The following is a 22,413-nucleotide window of genomic DNA, read 5'->3' on the forward strand; positions in this document are numbered from 1 at the left end:
GTTGCATTTTGTTACACATTAATATTATAATTTATGTAGAAAAATTATCTGAAGGAAAGGAACCAAGTAAAATAGAGCTGCTAAAAAGCTTTCTTTTCTACGAGTAATGTTTTAAACTCTAACACCTTTGTTACAGCTTTGTTCAAAACGGTTCAACCTTTGTGAAACACCTTTCGCTGGGTTCTGTCCAACTGTGTGGAGTAGGAAAATTTCCTTCTCTGCCACTTCTTTCACCTTCACTTGCATATGTACCATACAGGCTAAATGAGATCACGAAAGAAAAGGAGCAGTGTTGTGGTTCTCTTGCTGCAGGTGAGAAATTATGTACAAGGTTAAAATGTATAAGTCAATAGTATTCAAAGAGGAAATGTTATGGGGATAGGATTGTGATGGTATCCAAGATTTTGTTACTGCTTAGTAAAATTTCATACTTACTATGTAATATAACTGTGCATCAGGAATTTGTGTGCTTTTTATTGTGTCTATCTAATTCTTTTCTTCTGCATGTTTCTATTTTTTCCAACTCTTGGCATTTTGTGTTTTTTAAATAAAATTTATTTTACTACCCTTTTTCCTGTAATATATTTCTTCCCCAATTTTTAAAAATAAACACGACTTTGTAATTACCAAGAGATCATATAAAGGTCCTCTACAAGTTAAAAAACACAAATGTTAAACAATTTTTTTATTATATGTGTAATTGCAGTCAAATGCTTTCAGCCATATTCATTGGCATTCTTTCCTGCAAGTTGATTTAAAACATGAATAAAATAACAAATTCAAGTAAGTAAAATATGCATAAGGACAGGCTTTTGTTCTCTTTTTAATATATTTCAAGTATATTTTTAGAGAGCATGTAGTATTTGAGGCCACTAAAGTTTTGAACTTTCTAAACTAAACCCAAAAATATCAAATTGCAGGAAGAAAGTATTAGTAGTATTTATGTGATCTCCTCTTTTTACCCTTAAAAAGACTTAGTAGCACCCAACAACTAAAATAGAAATTGCCTTTTCATTTAGAATGATCATGAAACATTCATAAATTTCAGACTGTTTTAATTCTATAATTGTGTTTTAGATTTTCATTTGACTGATCTCCTTCTGGTACCTGTTTTTTCCCTGTGAATCCATGCAGAGATGCTCATTAAACTGAACTGGGCCATTGTGGGAAAAAAAGTGAAGAATTTGGTTTTAAAACCTATTTTTTAGAAGCCTATTACATAATATAATGATCTCAACCTTTTTGATTGTGCACTACTGCTGTTAAACACCCCCAAAATATACATTTATACATTATACATGATAAATGATATGCTGATATAAGTTATGACACCTGATATACTTACATATAAGGTATAAGATAAAATGAAAATAGAAACTAAAATTATAAGTTGATAAATGAATATAAATAGAAGTTCTGGTATTTGCTTCCAGATCCCAAGGGACTATTTTTCCATATTTCCCACTTGCAAAAGATAGGACTATACTCAGATTTGCAGACAGGTTTTGGGGGGGTTCATTTTAAACTGGCTTGGAATGCCTGCCTTTGGTGATAGTATTGCAAAAAAAATTATAATTGTAAACTTTTATAATAACTGACAAGGTAAAAATCACTTAGAAGATATGTGGTCTATAAGTTGTACACTCTTAGAAGTCAAAAAGTTAGTACAGTCATTTCCACATATTAGTGTAGGGATTTTACGGTTTAGACTTTTTAACCAAAACAGACTGCCTGTATTGTAGGGCATACCAATTCAGACTCACCTTTGAATCTGTCTATAGTCATGTTTCTTACAAGGTGTTCTATGGGTTAAAGTATTAGGAAGTCTGTATGGCACAGAGTGATATATATATATATCATATGTATATATGTTAACTGCTGTCATCATCATCATCATCATCATCATCAAAATTTTCCCCAGCAATACATACCAACCATACATAAATAATACATATTGTGTTTGGGGAAATTTTGTACCAGCATTTTGGAGACAACATAGAAAAAATGTTCTAACCATGCCTTTAGTTCTGATCTTTCTTAACAGAAGAAAATCATGTCTAATCCCCAAGAAAAACAAGACCCAATAAACAGAAACTTAAATTGTTAAGTATACTTAGGAATCACCAAAATTTTACCTGTCAAATTCTTTTACTTTTCAATTTACATTTTAGTATTAATCTTTTATTTCAGTCATTCAACAAGTATTTATAGGGATATATTATGTACCGGTTACAATTTTCAGTGTATAGATACTCACTGGACTTACTTTCTATTGGGAAGATACTGCCATTCATTCAGCAGACAACAAACAAGCAAGATGATTTCAGATGTGCTTTAAAGATAGTTATGAATAAATGCTATGCATATTTTATGTCCTCAGTTTTCCCTTCCTGAAATATTTTATTTATGCTTTCGCACATTTTTAATGAAATTCTAATTTTCTTTGCTTTGCTTTCCTTTGACTGTTGTTTTTAGTACAAATACAGAAAACAATCATATTTCTTTAAATGTTTGATAAATCAAGTTCAACCTAAAAGTAAAATTTTAGATTTTATTCATTAATTATTCTATTTTATCTTATGTATAAAGGAAGAAATTACCTATTTGGGTTATTTATCACATGAAATCCTTGTTTTCACTGGTGAAAACTGTTTCTGACTAAGAAAGTATAACAACTTTTTAAAATTTAATTAATTTTTTAATTCACAAAAATTGTATATATTTCTTGTGTACAAAGTATAACACTTGTTTTTAATATAAATTTTGACTCATGGTAGATTAATAAACATATTTAGACATCGTTATGGTAATCGTTTCGTACTTAGATTTATTTATTGTCCTTAAATTCAAAGAAGAGTTTTTTAAAATGTATAATCAATGTTATATTAAGTTTTTTGTGTGTGTTAAGTATTTAATCTCTGATTTCAGTCTTTAAATATAGTTTATAAAAGAAAGTTTGTCTGTGTTTAAAGATACACATTCAAATCAGTTCATATAAGCATCCCTCTGTAGCACTGGTTCTTAATCTCTTCTGGGTCACAGATTCTTTTAAGAAACTGATAAGACTGTGGAAATTCATTTCATTAAAGTTGGCATAAGTATAGACATACATTTTGCAGACAATTTTAGATGATTTGCAGACTCTTAAAACTCATCCTTGTAACCCAGATTTAGAGTGACTGTTCTATATTAATGGAGTTCATGGTTCGTGCGCATTATTATGATTAACATATTACTTTGTTCTGTTTTCTGTTAGGCTTACCTCATTTTTCTTCTGGTATTTTCCGCTGCTGGGGAAGGGATACTTTTATTGCACTTAGAGGTCTACTGCTGATAACTGGACGCTATTTAGAGGCCAGGTAGGAGATACTCTAAAAAGTTGCAATGCAAGTTTATGTCTAAAAGTTTCTTACATGCTCTTCAAGACTTTCTTCTTACCCATCTATTTTCAACAACATCTTGATGGTGTGTTTTGCTTAAATTTTTTTTAATATGTTCGTTTAATAGAATTATAGAATTTTTCAAGGGCTGAATATCTTTGGAGTTACTAAGTTCTTCTAGCCCTTCGTATTACAAGTCAGGTTATCGTCAACATTTGCTAATTTTTTTCAATAAAACTAAAAATTTTATAACCATTTTATGCCTTCTAAAATGAAGGCATTGCTGGCTCTTTGAGTCTTGTAGAAAGAATTGTATTAGGTTTTTTTGTCGTCAGGCCTTGTAACCTCCAGTTTTATGTTTTCTAGACTTACAGTGGTATTTTCTTATGTCACAGTAATACGAATGAATTTATTGGAAGTTGAAAAGTTCTACAGCAGTGCCATTCAAAGTGTGTTTCACAAATCAGTAATGTCACCATTCTCTAAGAGCTTGTTGGAAATGCAGACTCTTGGTCCGTGTTCCAGATCTCCTGAATCCAAATTTGGGATGGGGAGGGCAGAATTGGAGGGCAGAAATCTGTGTTTTCACAATGCCTTCAGGTGATAGCAGCAGCCTAAGGCTAAAGTTTGAAAGCACTGCTCTACAAGTTAAAACTTTTTTTGGATTTCCTTTGTTCTTTAATAATACAGAAAGCTGTTACTTCCTCCCCTCCTCACCACCCCCTACCCCCATTGATAACATGTGCTGACGTCTAAGTGTATGGAAATGACATCTGTGAACAGCAGATGGATGTGGGGCTTTATGGATCACTGAAACACAAAGCTTCCAACTGCTCTTCTTATAAAAAGACATTAAAAATTTCTCACTTTGAGGATGTAAAATATACTTCATTTTTACGAAATTAGCATGTTACTCAAAATGATAAGCATTATCTGCAGCTCACCTAAACTCTTCCATGGATAACTGACATATAAATGTTCATAGCCCATTTGGTGTCTCAACTGGGAAACCACAGTGGACTGGCATAGATATCACTGTAGTCACGGGAAAAATTCATGACGGGCTAGAACTGTACAGATGACCGTAACCTTTTCTCAAAATAGGAGGAAACTGCATGTCATGTGACATGTAACATATTGTGTCATTCAAACTCTACAATATCAAAACAATAATGCCAAATATAGAAGGTAGTTTAAAATTCTTGGATGATGTTAAGCAGGCACCCCACGAACACCTGTTGCCCAAAGTAATGAGAAGTCTCAAGTCCTAGAATCTTATGTCCAAACAATACTTAACAGAATTGTCAGCTCAACATTTCTTTTAAAGAGTTAGAATTAGAAATCCATAGTCTACGATAAGGAGCCACAGATAAATAAAATATGTATATAACTCTCTGAACACTTCCTTCGGGTTGTATATTTTCTGGGGCATTCTACATGTGTTACTCTGCATCAAGCTCTTCACATTACTTATATTTAAAGCATTTCTCTCCATTAGGAGACTCCTCATGATACGAGGGTTGTATATTTTCTGGGGCATTCTACATGTGTTACTCTGCATCGAGCTCTTCACATTACTTATATTTAAAGCATTTCTCTCCATTAGGAGACTCCTCATGATACGACTTAAAACTTTTAGCAAAAAAGCTTTTATGACACCTTATTTTGATGCCATCAGGAAAAAAACTGAAGTTTGCCTCTTCAGATGCAAAAGTTTTATTTTTGCTCCCTTTAAAATCTAAATTTCTAGGGCTGACCAGTTAGCTCAGTTGGTTAGAGCACAGTTTTATAACACCAAGGTCATGGTTTCAGAGCCCCATACTGGCCTGCTGCTACAAAAACAAAAACAAAAAAAAAAATTGAAATTGAAATTTCTAGGTAGACATCTGAAATAAATTACATTCTTCCCTGCTAACCTAATACATAGTAAGACCTTTTTTAAATTCTCATTATGGGGCTATAGAAGTTTGGGAGTCTGCTTCTTCCCTAGGTGACCCTAACTGACAGATTTAGAAAGAGGAAATGGAACATCAGGATTCAGGATAGTGTAGTGTTGAAGAACTTGGGTTAGGGCTAGACTGCCAGCTTCTAATCCTGGTTCCAAACTACCAACTGACAAATTACTTCTGTCTTTGTGCCATCTGTAAAAAGGTTGTAGTACTTACAGTACGAAGTTTTTGTGAGGATTAAATGAATTAATGCAGTTAGAATGTCTAAAAGAGTATTTGCCACATGCTAAGCTTACCATAAATGTTAATTTTTTATTATTGTTGTTGTTTGGACTCCCAATTACCGGTTCTATGTACTATCAAAATTTTTTTGTGTGTGTGTGTGTGTAAGGGGATCATAACCCTTGGCTTGGTGTCGCCCGCACCGCGCTCAGCCAGTGAGCACACCGGCCATCCCTATATAGGATCCAAACCTGCGGCCTCGGCGCTCCCAGCTCCACTGCGCTCCCAGCGCCACACTCTCCCGAGCCACAGGGTCAGCCCCTATCAAAAATTTTTGCTTTTCAATTTTATATATGACTATCTAGGTCATGGGTCAGCAAACTTTGGCCTATCACCTGTTTTGTACAATGTGTAAGCAAAGAAAAGCTTGGACCTTTTTAATGGTCATTAAAAAAAAAAGAAGAAAGGAAAGAAGAATATGTGACAGACTGTATATGGCCCACAAAGCCTATAATATTTACTATACAATCTTTTACAGAAAAAGTTTGCCTACCCCTGATCTAGAAGATTTTCAGAGAGTAATGTATTTCGGGAAAGAAGAATATGTGACAGACTGTATATGGCCCACAAAGCCTATAATATTTACTATACAGTCTTTTACAGAAAAAGTTTGCCTACCCCTGATCTAGAAGATTTTCAGAGAGTAATGTATTTCTTAGAGTAGTGATAGCTGCTATAAATTATACACTTTTAAATTTCAATGGCTTTTTACAAACAAAATTTATTTCTTGCTTATAGTCCTAGATGGGTGTTTAGTGGGCAGCTTTCCACATGGTGATTCAGGAATACAGGTTCCTTCCATCTTGAAGCTCTGTCGTCTCCCAGGGCCTGTGAGTCCTCTACAGTCAGCTGGCAGATAGGGGAGGAGAGCCTGGGAAAAACACACCTGTTTTCTATGCACTTAGCACGCATCAGTTCCGTTCTCACTCTGTTGCCTAGAATGCAGTGATCTGGCCACAAGCAATTGTAAGGTTGGTTGGGAAATGTAGGAAATCCATTTTGGTGGATACAAACCTATACCACATATGGTTCTAATTCCTCCCTCTACAGAGGTATTCATGGATCAGAGACCTTTTCATTCAGTTTTGAAGTGTATGACATTGTTTTTGATTATTAAGATTGCTAGCACTCTGACCTTTTATTAATTGGAAATGTCACTGGCCATACTAACACTTTTGTACAGTACTCTAGAAAGTAAAAAGTTTACTGTTGCACTATTGTTTAACAGGTGGGCATTAAACTGAAACATAAAATTAATAAAATTTCTGAATGATTTAGCCAAAAAGCACTGAGGCCTAGGCATTTTAAATGACTTTTCTAAGGTCGTATAGATGGCAAAGTTAGGATTTAGACCTCAGCCTTCTTATTTCATAATTTCATGCTCTTTATAGAATGCCATGTTATAAACTAAGTTATCATTTGGTGTATGATAGTAGAGTAACATTTTAAAAGATAAACTGTCTTCTACCAGTTTTTATTTTTATTTATTTATTTAATTAATTTTATGATGACAACTGTTTTATTACAAGAAGGTATAATTCAATGTTAGGAAATCTATTAATATAAGCAATATAAATCATCACCAATGATGATAAAAAGCATGTGAAAAAATTTAGCAACCATCCTGATAAACAGTTAAATAAAATGAAATATCACTTTTGTCTTTGGGGAAAAAATCAAATGCTAGCAATTTATTATTATTCAGTATAAATCATCACCAATGATGATAAAAAGCATGTGAAAAAATTTAGCAACCATCCTGATAAACACTTAGTTAAATGAAATGAAATATCACTTTTGTCTTTGGGGAAAAAATCAAATGCTAGCAATTTATTATTATTCAACGTAATAACATTAAATAAAATAGAAATAGTTACATAATAAAAACATTTATCTCAGCTCACAGGCCATTGCATTTTTAAAACAGTAAAATGTTAGAGTTACAACATTTTGGAAGGAAGATGTAAATTTATAACTATTTCCTGAGATATAGCTGCTTACCTATAGAACCCAAGAGAATCAGCAGGACCTTATTACAAAAAATTCAGTATGCTAAACGAATATTAAATTAATATTTGGAAGCCAACAGCTTTCATATTTGCAAATAACAGAAAATACAAGAAAAAGTTCCTATTTACAATAGCAAGATTAAAAACAAAAGAGTAATCATTACAAAGATGTAAAAGATATTTTTAAAGAAAACATTAAAATAGCATTGCAAGGCAAGACACAAACATGAAAAAATATAACTGCATATCGTCATTGAATAGGGATGCTGAATATCATAAAGATTTTAATTCTCTGTAAATTACCTTATGAATTTGACACAGTCTGTGTAAAAAGAACTAGTAAAGAAACAAATGACAAAATTTATTTTTTTAATAAGAAAACATAATTCATTCTACATATCTGTGGGGTACAATGTTGAATATCAATACCTGTGTGCAATATGTGATGCTTAAATGCAACATTACACAATATAATCATTTTTTGTGGCCCTTTACCAATTTCTCCCTTATCTCTCCTTCCCCTCCCCCTCTCCCACCTCTGGTGGCCTCAGTTATGTTCTCTCCTTTGGAAAGTACAGCAAATTAATGTGATTGTTGTATCTTTCTTTGTTTCTTTGGTTTTTGTTTTTGTTTTTTATCTCCCACTTATAAGTGAGGACATGCATTATTTCTTTTTCTGTGCCGGGCTTATTTCACTTAACATAATTTTATCTAAGTTCAGCCATGTTGCTGTGAATGGCAAATTTCATTCTTTTCATGGCAGAGTAATATTCCATTGTGTATATATACCACAATTTACTTATCCTGCCATCCATCTATGGACATTTAGGTTGGTTCCATAGCCTAGCTATTGTAAATAGAGCTGCAGTAAACATGGGAGTGCAGGTATCCCTTTGACATAATTTCCATTCCTTTGGGTATATACCCAGCAGTGAAATTCCTGGATTGTATGGCAGTTCTGTCTGTAGTTGTTTGAGGAAACTCCATACCGTTTTCCATAATGGCTGCACCAATTTACAGTCCCACCAGTAGTGCAGGAGTGTTCCCCTTTCTCTGTATCCATGCCAGCATTTATTATTTTCTGTCTTCTTGATAATAGCCAGTCTAACTGGAGTGAGATGATATCTCAGAGTGGTTTTGATTTGTATTTCCCTAATGATTAATGATACTGAGCATTTTTTCATGTGTCTATTGGCCATTTGTATATCTTCCTTTGAGAAAGATGTTTCCAAGAATTGAGTTGCCTACTCAACTCTTTTGCCCATTTTTCAATCAGGTTACTTGTTCTTGTACTGTTACGTTGTTTTAGTTCCTTGAATATTCTAGATATTAATCCCTTGTTGAATGCATAGTTTGCAGATATTTCTCCTATTCTGTAGGTTGTCTTTTTCACTCTGGTAATTGTTCTTTGTTGGTCTTTTTTTTTCCCCCCTCTTATTACCTGTGCTTTGGGGGTCTTATTCACAGTCTTTTGCCCAGTCTTACTTCATGAAATGTTTCCCCTGTTTTTGTCTAGGGGTTTTATAGTTTCAAGTATTATATTTAAGTCTTTAGTCCATTATGAGTTGATTTTTGTATATGGTCAGAGGTATGGGTCTAGTTTCATTCTTCTGCATATGGATGTCCAGTTTTCCCAGTACCATTTATGGAAGAGGCAGTCTTTTCTCCAACATACGTTCTTGGTTTCTTTATTGAAGATCAGGTGGCTGTAAGTATATGGGTTGACTTCTGGGTTCTCTATTCTGTTTTATTGGTCCGCCTCTCTGTTTTTCTGCAAGTACCATGCTGTTTTGGTTACTATATCTTTGTAGTATAATGCCTATGGCTTTTTGTTGTTGTTGTTCAGGATTACTTTGGCTATTTGTGGTCTTTTGTTGTTCCATATGAATGTTAGCCTTGTTTTTTCTATTTCTACGAAGAATGTCATTGATATTTTGATGGGCATTGCATTGAATCTAGATCGCTTTGGGTAGTATGGACATTTCCACAACGTTAAATCTTCTAATCCAAGAGCATGAAATGTCTTCCCATCTCTTTTTGTCCTCTTTAATTTCTTTCAGCAGTGATTTGTAGTTCTTGTTGTAGAGATATTTCACCTCCTCGGTTAAATTGATTCCTAGGTATTTTATATTTTTGATGACTATTGTAAATGGGCTTGCTTTCTTGATTTTTTTCTGCTACTTCATTTATTGGAGTATAAAAACACTACTAATTTTCGCTTGTTGATTTCGTATCCTGCAACTTAACTGAAATTGCTTATCAGCTCTAAGAGTTTTTTTTTGTAGTCTTTAGGTTCTTCTGTGTATCAGATTATGTCATCTGCAAAGAGGGACAGTTTGACTTCATATTTTCCAATGTGGATGCACTTTATTTCTTTCTCTTGCCTGATTGCTCTGTCTAGTACTTCTAATTCTGTGTTAAATAGGAGTGGACATCCATGTCTTGTTCCTGTTCTTAAGGAAAAGGCTTTTAGCTTTACCCTATTTAGGATGATATTGGCGGTAAGTTTGTCATATATGGCGTTTATTGGGTTGAGATACTTTCCTTCTATACTTAATTTGCTGAGAGTCTTTATCATGAAGAGATGTTGAATTTTGTCAAATGCTTTTTCTGCATATGTTGAGATAATCACATGGTTTTTGTCCTTGATTTTGTTGATGTGGTGTATCAAATTTATTGACTTCTGTTTGCTGAACTATCCTTGCATCCATAGGATGAATCCCACTTGATCATGGTGTATAACTTTTTTGATATGTTGCTGTATTCTGTTTGCTAATATTTTGTTGAGGATTTTAAAATGTATGTTCATAAAAGATATTGGCCTGTAGTTTTCATTTTTTGTTAAATCTTTGTCTGGTTTTGGTATCAGGGTGATGCTGGCCTCATAGAACGAGTTTGGGGAAGTGGCTTCTGTTTCAATTCTTTGGAGTAGTTTGAAGAGAATTGGTATTAATTCCTCTTTCAAGGTTTGGTGGTATTCAGCAGTAAAGCCATCCTGTCCTGGGCTTTTCTTTGTTGGGAGACTCTGATTACTGTTTCAATCTCATTGTTTATTAATCTGTTCAGTTTTTCTATTTCTTCTCAGTTCAGTCTCAGTAGTTTGTATGTGTCCAGAAACTTACCAGTTCCTCCAGGTTTTCAAATTTGTTGATTCTTTGTATTTCTGTGGTATTGGTTGTAATATCTCCTTTTTCATTTCTGATTTTTGTTACTTGGGTCTTCTCTCTTCTTAATCTAAATAATGGTTTGTCTATTTTGTTTATCTTCTCAAAAAACCAACTTTTTGTTTATTAATCTTTTGTATCATTTTTGGGGTCTCTATTTCATTTAGTTCTCTCTGATCTTATTTCTTTCCATCAACTAATTTTGGGATTGGTTTATTCTTGTTTTTCTAGTTGTTTGAGGTGTACCAGTAGGTTGTTTATTTGAAATTTCTCTATTGATGTGTTTATTGCAATAAACTTCCCTCTTGGTACTGGTTTTCCAGTATCCCAGAGGTTTTAGTATGATGTGTCTTTATTTTCAATAATCTTAAGATGTTTTTTGATTTCCTGTTTAATTTCTTCTTCTACTCATAAGGTCATTCAGGAACATGTTATTTAATATCTCTATATTTGTATAGTTTCCAGAGTTTCATTTGTTATTGATTTCTAGTTTTTATACATTGTGAAAATATACTGAAATGATATTAATATTTTTAATTTTGTTGATACTTGTTTTGTGACCTAACACGTGTTCTATCCTGAAGAATATTCCAGGTGCTGATGAGCAGAATGTATATTCTGCAGTTGCTGGATGAAACATTCTGTAGATATCTGCCAGGTTCAATAGGTGTAAAGAGTAGGTGAAATGCTTTGTTTCTCTGTCGATTTGTTGCATAGACGATCTGTCCAGTGCTGAGAGAGGGGTATTCAGGTTGCCAGCTATTATTGTTTTGGAGTCTGTCTCTTTCTTTAGATCTTTTTTTTTTAAAAAAGATAATTTATTATACGTTTGTGGGGTACAAAGTTGACTATCAGTAGTAGTGTACAATGGTCAAGTCAGGATAGTTAGCTTATTCGTCATCACAATACATAATCATTCTTTTTGTCTGTTAACCAATTTCTCATTAATCCTCCTCCTTCTCCCCCATCCCTCCCCTTTTCCACTTCCAGTAACCATGGTTCTGTTCTCTCCTTCTAAAAGTTCAGTGTTTTGTTGTGATTGTTGTTTCCTTCTTTCCTTCTTTCTCTTCCTCTCTCTTTATTGTTTACTTGTTTATTCATGGATTCAGCTCCCACATATGAGTGAGGATATGTGGTATTTCTCCTTCTGCACCTGCATTGTTTCACTGAACATAATTTTCTCCAGGCTCATCCATGCTGCTGCAAATGGCATAATTTCATTCTTTTTTATGTTGCTCTTTGGCTGCAGTGGGTGACCCTGGGCAGACTTGTTGGAACCCAAGCTAGTGTCTTGCGACCCTGATGGGTGCACTGGGGTATACTGAAACTTCTCAATTTTATTGAGTGATCCTGGATGAGGTTTCTCTTTCCTCTTTCCTATAGGCAGAGGCTCTTCCTAGATTCTTGCTTCACCCTGTTGGGGGATGGTTAGTGGTGGTTAGGAATTTTCTTCCTTATTCCATTTGACTATCCTGTGTTTCTGCACTCTACAGGACTTCTGTGTATATCTCTCCCCAGATCAAGACAGTTACCTGGTCTGTGCATATACCTCACACTGCCAGGTGTGTTACTGTGGAGGGCATTGTAATTCCCCCATGGATTGGGCCACTGGGTCACAGGTCTGCACTAGCTCTCCTCTTTCCCTAGGCTCCACTGGTGACCCTCCTTGTTTCAATGCAGTCAAGTGGTCAACAGGCCACCTGCTTGGCAGCAGGTCACCCTTGTGGTGGTGGTGGCTTTGGCAGTGGTTGTGGCAGACCAACCACTGCCAAAGTCACCACATGGCAGTGATGTATGTGGCAGCGACAGTCAGTCTCCAATGGTGCCCTGCACTGCTGCAGTGTGTTGGTGGGGGTTGCCTTCAGCTCCTGAAGGTCCTCACAATCCTACCAGCTGTTGGTGGGGACTGCCGTCCTTCTACCAGTTTTTGAACATGCATTATGTTTTTCAAGGTCAGCTTCTCCAGTTTCTTATATGTTTTGCTTTTGTTATCTACTATTTAAAATAATAAATCATGATCAGTAGTTACTTAGATTTTGAAATACCATGGATTTCAAAAGCAGAATGTAGAGTTTTGAGGGACCTTACAAACCACCCAGTCTAATACCTAACTCTACAGATGAAAGCACTATATTAGAGAGGGTAAGTCACACAGATTGTTACAGAAAAAGCCATGGCTAGAATCAGGTTTTCTGACTTAATTCAGTGCTTGTTCTATCATTCTATGACTGCTTTCTACATGAAAAATAAAGAGTAAAAGAGAAAAATCTTCCAAAATATAGCCCGGCTAGAATCAGGTTTTCTGACTTAATTCAGTGCTTGTTCTATCATACTATGACTGCTTTCTACATGAAAAATAAAGAGTAAAAGAGAAAAATCTTCCAAAATATAGCCACCAAAAGTGACTGTTTTTGGTCTTCAATTTTTTAAGTGTTTGTTTTCATTTCAAATGATCCATTTAATTCTGTTGTTTTAGGAATATTATTTTAGCATTTGCTGGTACCATGAGGCATGGTCTCATTCCCAATCTCCTTGGTGAAGGAATTCATGCCAGATACAATTGCCGGGATGCTGTGTGGTGGTGGCTACAGTGTATTCAGGATTACTGCAAAGTGGTTCCAAATGGTCTAGACATTCTCAAGTGTCCAGTTTCCAGAATGTATCCTACAGATGATTCTGCTCCCTTGCCTGCTGGCACACTGGTAAAGATGATTTCTTAAAATACTTTTTCCTGATAAATTACTTTTAATTTCTTTTATAAAAATAAATGTAATTAAGGATTATTCAAATATTTGCATTTATTTAGCACTTGCTGGTACTATGAGGGATTGCAGAGATAAGACTTGCTCCTTNAAGTCACACAGATTGTTACAGAAAAAGCCATGGCTAGAATCAGGTTTTCTGACTTAATTCAGTGCTTGTTCTATCATTCTATGACTGCTTTCTACATGAAAAATAAAGAGTAAAAGAGAAAAATCTTCCAAAATATAGCCACCAAAAGTGACTGTTTTTGGTCTTCAATTTTTTAAGTGTTTGTTTTCATTTCAAATGATCCATTTAATTCTGTTGTTTTAGGAATATTATTTTAGCATTTGCTGGTACCATGAGGCATGGTCTCATTCCCAATCTCCTTGGTGAAGGAATTCATGCCAGATACAATTGCCGGGATGCTGTGTGGTGGTGGCTACAGTGTATTCAGGATTACTGCAAAGTGGTTCCAAATGGTCTAGACATTCTCAAGTGTCCAGTTTCCAGAATGTATCCTACAGATGATTCTGCTCCCTTGCCTGCTGGCACACTGGTAAAGATGATTTCTTAAAATACTTTTTCCTGATAAATTACTTTTAATTTCTTTTATAAAAATAAATGTAATTAAGGATTATTCAAATATTTGCATTTATTTAGCACTTGCTGGTACTATGAGGGATTGCAGAGATAAGACTTGCTCCTTGCCTAGGGAGTTTGCAACATGGTAGAAGAGATGTTGTATACATAAATTTGGTCATTGCCACAAGGTGTAGAGGAAGTGCTGTGTAGTATCATGACAGAGAGAGAGAAGATGTAGTAGCTGGGTTTGGGGGAGGACTTCAGAAGGTAGCTGACATTTCACCTAAACAAGCCTTAAAAGTTGAATAAGATTTCAGGAGAGATGGGGGAAGTTGTGGGGAGATATTAAAGATGAAAGGAATAGTAAAGTGAATGGTGGGTTGTACAGTTTAGGATACTCTGCTCAGTCTAGTTTCGGTTTTTGTGCAGGGTACCTGCAGCATAGTGAGAAATTGTGGCAAGAGTGAACCAAATTTTGCAGAGCCTTAGCTAACAATCCAGGGAGTTCAGAATTTATCTTATGAACAGTAAAGAATGGATAAACATTTTTAAGGGTTTTTCACACAATTAAGAATGTTCAGTGATATTCTACTTTTGTCACTTCTGACCTGACTTTATATTTTATTTGCTATATGACTGTGAGGGAATTGTAAGTTACTTAAAGGCTAGAATTTTTGTGTCCCCATGATGTTTATTTATATCATGAAGTACTCGAAGAACATTTGTCCAAAGTTTTTTTTACCTGTTTTCTGTTGTTGACTGACATTTTAGTTACAATCAATATAGGCTCATATTATTAGGCAGGTACTTATTTTACATACAACTATTTGTATCCTCATAGTCTATCTGTATTAGTCAATTTCTGTTGCTTATAACAGAAATACCTGAAACTGGGTAATTTGTAAAGAAACAATACTTATTGCTTACAGTTTTGGAGGCTGTGCAACCCAAAGTCCAGGGAACCCATCCGGTGAGGGCCTTCTATGATGGTGACTTAAGCAATGCAGGGTGTTATATTTGGAGAAAAGCAGAAGCAAGAGAGAACTAAGCTCCTCACTGGCTCTCTTTTTAAAGCCCTCAGAACCACACACAGGACCACCATTAAACCATTGATGGATTAATCCATATACTAGGGCATGGCCCTCACAATCTAACCATCTCCTCAAGGCCCCACCTTTCAATTATCATAATCGGATTTCTGACCCTCTTAACACTGTCAGTGGGAATTAAGCCTCAGTGAGTTTGGGGAGATATCCAAAAAATGAACCATAAACATATAAGGAAGAACTCTAAACATTTTGCTTCTATTTAACATTCTTTACCTTATTTTTTAAAATATAATTATGTGTCTCCCTGTATGTCATCATGATATCACATTTATTATTTATATGGGCAAAGAAAATGACTTAACGACTCTATATTCATTGGGAATATTTTCCAAAGTCATCATAGGTCCCCAATTTGAGAGTACCACTTTTGCATGTGATTTATCCTCCTTACTTGTGTATGCCAATGAGTAAGAATAGCAATGCCAATTTAAAACTCAGAATGCAAGATGACAAGCTAGGTTCATTTATTAGCTGAACAACTCTCTCTAATAGAAACTATACACACTCAGATTCATTTTCATGTATCGGCAAAATTATAAATTATTTTATGTCACAAACATGAATAGTCAAAACTACTAACGTAAATAGTGTTATTTGGTGTATAGGAGTTGCTTCTTTTCCTGATCCCACCCCTGATTCCTATTTCTCCCTCCAAAGGAAAGTGTATGTTTTCACATTACTTCAATTGTGAGATTTTGGGGAAGATAAAAATATAATTTCTAACAGAAGTAACATCTATTATGTCTCAAACAGGATCAACCATTGTTTGAAGTAATACAGGAAGCTATGCAGAGACACATGCAGGGCATACAGTTCAGAGAAAGAAATGCTGGTCCACAGATAGATCGAAACATGAAGGACGAAGGTATATAATTAACTGCATAGTAAAAATTTACTGATGTTGTAAATTAAACCTTGTAATTTCTCTTTTACTTGACAAATATTTGTGTGCAAAACCTCAGGATATAACAGCGAAAAAGATTAACACAGTTCCCAATCTCACCAAGGTTTTAGAGGAAATAAAATATATCACTTGTTGGACAATTTGAAAGATAATTTTGGTGGTTCCATTTATAATTGTAATAATAATTGCCATTAATTGAGTGCTTACTGTGTGCTAGGCATTCGGCTAACTACTTTACCTATGTTATTCCCATTTAACATTGGGAATGAATTATATGTATATTGTTCCCATTTTTACCTAATGAGAAGACTGAAACAAGGTAGCTTGCCAAGAGTGACACAGCTACTAAATGTCAGAGGTGGGAGTTTAACCATGGTCTGTCTGTCTCTATAGCCTAGACTCTTATAAAATACTTTTTGTAAAAAGGTTTATTTGTATATGGCGTTAAAATAAATATACTTTTTCAACTTCTTTTAAGTTCATATATTCCTCATCTTATGGCACACTATCATTGCCAGACAGTGCAAGCCTAACAATAGTTTATTTCAGTTTATTCCCCCCCTTAGAGAGTCTGAAAGGCATTTCAGTAGATTTGTATATTTATTTGGCAAAACCTGTATTTTTTTGTGCATGTAGGTTTGTTTTTTTTAACTTTATAACTTTGAAAGAATTAGAGACTCATAAGAAGTTGCAAAAATGATGTATAGAGTACTGTGAACTCTCCATCCAGCTTCTCCCAATGAGAATGTCTTATATAACAATAGTACAATATCAGAATCAGGAAATCGACATTAGTGCAATACTGTTAACTAGACTATGGACTTTATTCCTTTTTTACATTAATCTGTGTGTGCATGTTTGCATTTATGAGTGTGTAGTTCCATGCCATTTGACCCCATGTATAGCTTCACCACTACCATAATCAACATACAGAATTGGTCCATCACCACAAAGATCTGTGTGTACCCCTTTATAATCATGTCTACCCACTCGACCCCACCCCTGGTTTTTGGCAACTACAAATCTGTTCTGCATCTCTGTAGTTTTGTCATTTTGAGAATGTTATATAAATGTAATCATACAGTATGTAATCTATTGAGACTGGTTTTTTAAATAAGCATTATGCCCTTGAGATCCATCCAAGTTTACGTATGTTAATAGTTTATTCCTGGGCTGGCCAGTTAGATCAGTTGGTTAGAGTGCAGCCTTGCAAAACAGAGGTCAAGGGTTCAGTTCCCCATAATGGCCACCCACCAAAAAAAATAGTAATAATAATAATAATTTATTCCTTTTTATTGCTGAAGTCCCTTTTTATTGATGTACAGAGTTTATTTAACCATTCACCCACTGGAGAATATTTGGATTGTTTCCATTTTGGGGATAGTACAAGTAAAGCTACTATGAATATTAGTATACAGGTTTTTGTGTGACACATAGGTTTTTATTTCTCTGGGACAAATGCCCAAGAATGTGATTGGGGCATATAGTAACATGTTTTATAAGAAATTGCCAAATTATTTTCCAGAGAGGTTGTACCATTTTAAATTCCCACCAGCAGACTGGAGGGATCCAGCTTCTGCACCTCACACTAGCATTTGGTGTTACTATTATTTATTTTTTTTAGCTGTTCTGGTAGTTGTATAGACCGCTATATATTATGGCTTTAATTTGCATTTTCGTAATGGATAACTTTGGGCAGCTTTGAATATCTTTTCATGTGTTTATTTGCCATCTATCTTTGCTCTTTGTTGAAATGTCTGTTTGTGGTTTTTTGCCCACTTTTTAATTGGATTGCTAATTTTTTGACTGTAGAATTGTTTTTTTTTTTTTCATTGTGGTAAAATACACATAACATATATTTACCATTTTACCATAAAATTTTAAGTGTATAATTTAGTGGCTTTGAGTATATTTACATTGTTGTGCAACCATCATCAGTACCCATCTCCAGAACTTTTTCATCATCCCAAACTGAAACAACCCAGGAAACAGTAACTCCTCATCCTCTCCTCCCTGGTATTCACTATTCTACTTTTTATTTCTATGAATTATAAATTTGATTATTCTAGGTCTCTCATATAAGTGGAATCATATAATATTTGCCCTTTAATGTCTGGCCCATTTCACTTAGCACAATTTTTTTTTTAATTCAGCTATATTATAGCATGTGTGAGAATTTCATTCATTTTTTTTGTTTGTCGGCTGACCGGTAAGGGGATCCAAACCTGTGACCCATGGCTACACTCTAACCAACCTTCTTTTTTTTTTTTTTTTCCCACTCTTTTTTTATTGTGACAAAAAACATAACATTAAATTTGCCATTTTAGGTTTTTTTTAAGTGTACAGTTCACTATTGTTAAATATATTCACATTATTGTGCAACAGATCTCTAGAAATTTTATATCTTGCAAAACAAACTCTATACCCATTAAACACTAGTTCCTCCTCCTTCCCTGCTCCTCCCAGCCTTTGGCAATCACCTTTTCTATTTTGTTTCTGTGATTTTGACTACTTTAGATACTTAAGATGAGAGAAATTATAGTGTTTGTCCCTTTGTAACTGATTTATTTCACTTAGCATAATGTCGAGGTCATCCATGTTATACCATATGACAGGATTTCCTTCTTTTTTAAGACTGCATAATATTCCATAGTATGTATACACCACACTTCCTTTACCCTATCGTGAACAATGCTGCATGAACTTGGATATGCAAATAACTCTTCAAGATCCTGCTTTCAGTTCTTTTGGCTATATACCCAGAAGTGGGATTGCTAGATCATAGAGTAATTCCATTTCTAATTTTTTTTTTAATATTTTATTTTATTTTATTTTGTTGATATACAATGTGGTTGATTATTGTGGCCAATTACTGTTTCTAATTTTTTGAAGAACCTCTGTATTGTTTTCCATAAGGCTGCACATTTACACTCCCAACAACAGTGCACAAGAATTCCAGTTTTTTTGCATCCTGGTCAACACTTGTTATTCTCTGTTCTTTTGATAATGGCCATCCTAATGTATGTGAGGTGATCTCCCATTGTGCTTTTGTTTTGTATTTCCTAATTATTAGTCATGTTGAGCAATTTTTCATGTGCTTGTTTGCCATTTATATATCTTCTTTTTTTTTTTTTTTTTTTTCGTGTCCGGCAACGGATGGCAACCCTCAGGGTCGCGCCCGTACTGGACCGGGACCGGCAACGGGATCGCAACCCTCGGTGTTGCACCCGCACCTCACTCAGCCAGTGAGTGGGAACCGGTCTGTATGTGGGATCCGAACCCTCGGCAGGAGTGCCACCACACTCCCAAGCAGCGCACTGTAGCAGTGCGCCACCGGGCCGGCCCCTTATATATCTTCTTAGAAGAATTATCCGTTCAAGTCTTTTGCTCATTTTTGAATCAGATTGTTTGGTTTTTCTGTTATTGAGTTGTAGTAGGTCCTTATATATTCTGGATATTAACATCTTATCAGATATATAAGAATTTTATTACTTTTAAGGCCAAATAATATTCCATTGTATGTACATACTACATTTTGTGTATCCATTCATTCGTCAATGGACATTTGGGTTGTTTTCATCTTTTGACTACTGTGAATAATCTTGTTATGAACATTGGTGTACAATATCTGTTTGAGTTCCTGCTTTCAGTTCTTTTGGGATGTATACCTAGAGGTGGAATTGCTGGATCATAATGATACTTTTGTGTTGAACTTTTTGAGGAAATACCATACTGTTTTCCACAGTGGCTGCACCACTTTATATTCCCACCAACAATGTGCAAGCATTCCAGTTTCTCCACCTCCTCACCAGTACTTGTTATTTTGTTTCTGGTTTTGTTTTGTTTTTTTATAGTAGCTATCTTAATGGGTACGGTTTTGATTTGCATTTTCCTAGTGATTATTGATTTTGAGCATCTTTTCATGTGCTTATTAGTTATACATGTATCTTCTTGGGAGGAATATCTGTTCATTCAGGTCCATTTTTGAATTGGGTTGTTTGGTTTTTTTCTTGTTGAGTTGTAGTTCTTTGTATATTCTGGAGACTAAACCCTTATCAAATATGGTTTGTAGATATTTTCTCCCATATTGTGGGTTGTCTTTTCACTGTCTTGAAAGTGTCCTTTTGAGCCACCCATGGGACAGCTCTGCCCCTTTTTCCCTCCTCCCTCCACCTCCAACCCCCACCCACAACATCTTAGAATGTAAAAAATAAGAAGAAATTAATTATTTAAAAAAGACAAAGTGTCCTTTCATGCAAAGTTTCTAATTTTGCTGAAGTTCTATTTATCTATTTTCTCTTTTGTTGCTTTTGCTTTTTGTGTCATATGTAAGAAATCCTAACCAAATCCAATGTTATAAAGTTTTTCCCTATATTTTTTTGTATAAGAATTTTATAGTTTTAGCTCTTACATTTAGGTCTTTGATCCATTTTAAGTTAATGTTTGTATATGGTGTAAGGTCCAACTTCATTTTTTTGCATGTAGATATCCAGTTTTCCCAGCACCATTTGCTGAAAAGACTGTCCTTTCCCCATTGAATGGTCTTGGCACCCTTTTGAGAAACATTTGAGCATGTGTAGAAGGGTTTATTTCTGCTCTCTATTCTGTTCCATTGGTCTGTATGTCTGTTTTTCTGCCAGATTCATACTGTTTTGATTACTGTAGATTTGTAGTAAGTTTTTGTTTTGTTTTGTTTTGGCGGCTGGCTGGTATAAGGATCCAAACCCCTGACCTTGGTGTTACAAGGCTATGCTCTAATGAACTGAGCTAATTGGCCAGCCTGCTTTGTAGTAAGTTTTGAAATCAGGAAGTATGAGTCTTCCAACTTCGTTCTTTTTCAAGATTGTTTTGGCCATTCAAGGTCCCTGGAGATTCCATATGAATTTCAAGGTATGATTTTCTGTTTCTGCAAAACATCATTGCTCTTTGAATCATTTTTGTGATTGGTTCTTTAAAATCTTTGTCAGATAATTCCAACATCTGAGTCATCTCAGTGTTGTCCTCTGTTAATTGCCTTTTCTCATTTAAATTGTGATTTTCCCTGTTCTTGGCATGACAAGTGATTTTTCATGTTTCCTAGACCTTTTGATATTATGTTATGAGACTCTGAATTCTGTCAAAGCTTTCATTTTACCAAGTTGTCATTCTGTTTATGTTTAGCATGCAGCTCCTGGCCTACTTTAGTGAGCTGTGGTTTCAGTGACAATTTCGTATTCAGCATTGTTATTCTGCTCTGCTTCATTTATGGGCAATCTGATAGCCACTCTGAAAACCTGGGTGGTATATCATACTTCAGTTCACTTCTCAACCTTCTGATGTGTTAATTCTCGTCTGTTTTTCATGATTCCCACATTTCAGTCTTCTTTCATGCCATTTAATTAATTTTGTGAAATTCTGTCTGTGAAGATCTTGAATATATTCCTCGTTTGTTAATTTTTCTTTCTTAACGTTGGTTGCTGGTAGCATAGGGAAATACTATTTAAGCTGATAATGTATCTGAAAATCTTACTGAACTCTGATATTCTAAGCTTAACAATTAATTCTGTTTGGTAGAAGATATATCATATCTGCAAATAATAAGTTGTATCTCTTCTTTTCCAATTCTTACACCCTTATTTCTTTTCTTTTTGTTATACACTGTTGAAACTCCCAATATAGTACTTTAAATGGCAATGATAATAATAGTAATTCTTATTTCAAATCTTAAAGAGAATGTACCTAAAATTCCTTCATTAACTATAATTTTTGAAGTAGGATTTAGAGTATTACCTTCACCATGTTCTCTCCTATTCCTAATTTTCTAGGGATTTTTATTTTTATTTTTTTTCTGCGTGATCTATTTCTAGGTGTCTTAAAATCTCCCATCACAGTTGTTGATTTATCAATTGCTCCCTATATGTTTCTGTCAGCTCTTGTTTTTACTATTTGAGACTTATTATTAGCCACATATATTGTTCATGTTTGTCTACAGTAGTTATACAAATATTCCTTTTACCTATATTTAATTTCACTTCTTGCCCTTAGAATTTTTTGCCATGAATTCTGCTTTTCTCTTATTACTATTTGGCTTTCCTTTGGCTTATATTTGCTTGGTGTTTCTTTTTTTCTTCTTTTATTCCGAGTGTGTCTTGCAATATAACATATTATTGGATCTTGTTTTTTTAAACCAATCTTGGAGTTTCTGGGTTTTTAACTGGCGAACGTAATCCACTTACATTTACTTGTGTCATTTTATTTTATATTTTCCATTTATTGAGGTTATTTCCCTCTTCTTTTCCACTTTCCATGG

The 22,413-nt window shown here is 34.6% G+C and overlaps 1 protein-coding gene across 1 annotated transcript in view; it reads left to right on the forward strand.

Annotated features, from left to right (window-relative positions):
• Nucleotides 1–22,413, forward strand: part of AGL (amylo-alpha-1, 6-glucosidase, 4-alpha-glucanotransferase) — an 81,162-nt gene that overhangs the window by 37,471 nt on the left and 21,278 nt on the right. Inside the window, exons 24-27 of the mRNA XM_008586130.1 lie at nt 137–312; nt 3,257–3,359; nt 13,261–13,486; nt 15,974–16,085. Of these exons, the coding sequence (XP_008584352.1) occupies nt 137–312; nt 3,257–3,359; nt 13,261–13,486; nt 15,974–16,085 (617 nt within the window). The remainder of the gene's footprint in view (nt 1–136; nt 313–3,256; nt 3,360–13,260; nt 13,487–15,973; nt 16,086–22,413) is intronic.

The sequence above is a fragment of the Galeopterus variegatus genome, unplaced genomic scaffold (assembly GCF_000696425.1).
Source record: "Galeopterus variegatus unplaced genomic scaffold, G_variegatus-3.0.2 Scaffold3839, whole genome shotgun sequence".
Classification (NCBI taxonomy): Eukaryota; Metazoa; Chordata; class Mammalia; order Dermoptera; family Cynocephalidae; genus Galeopterus; species Galeopterus variegatus.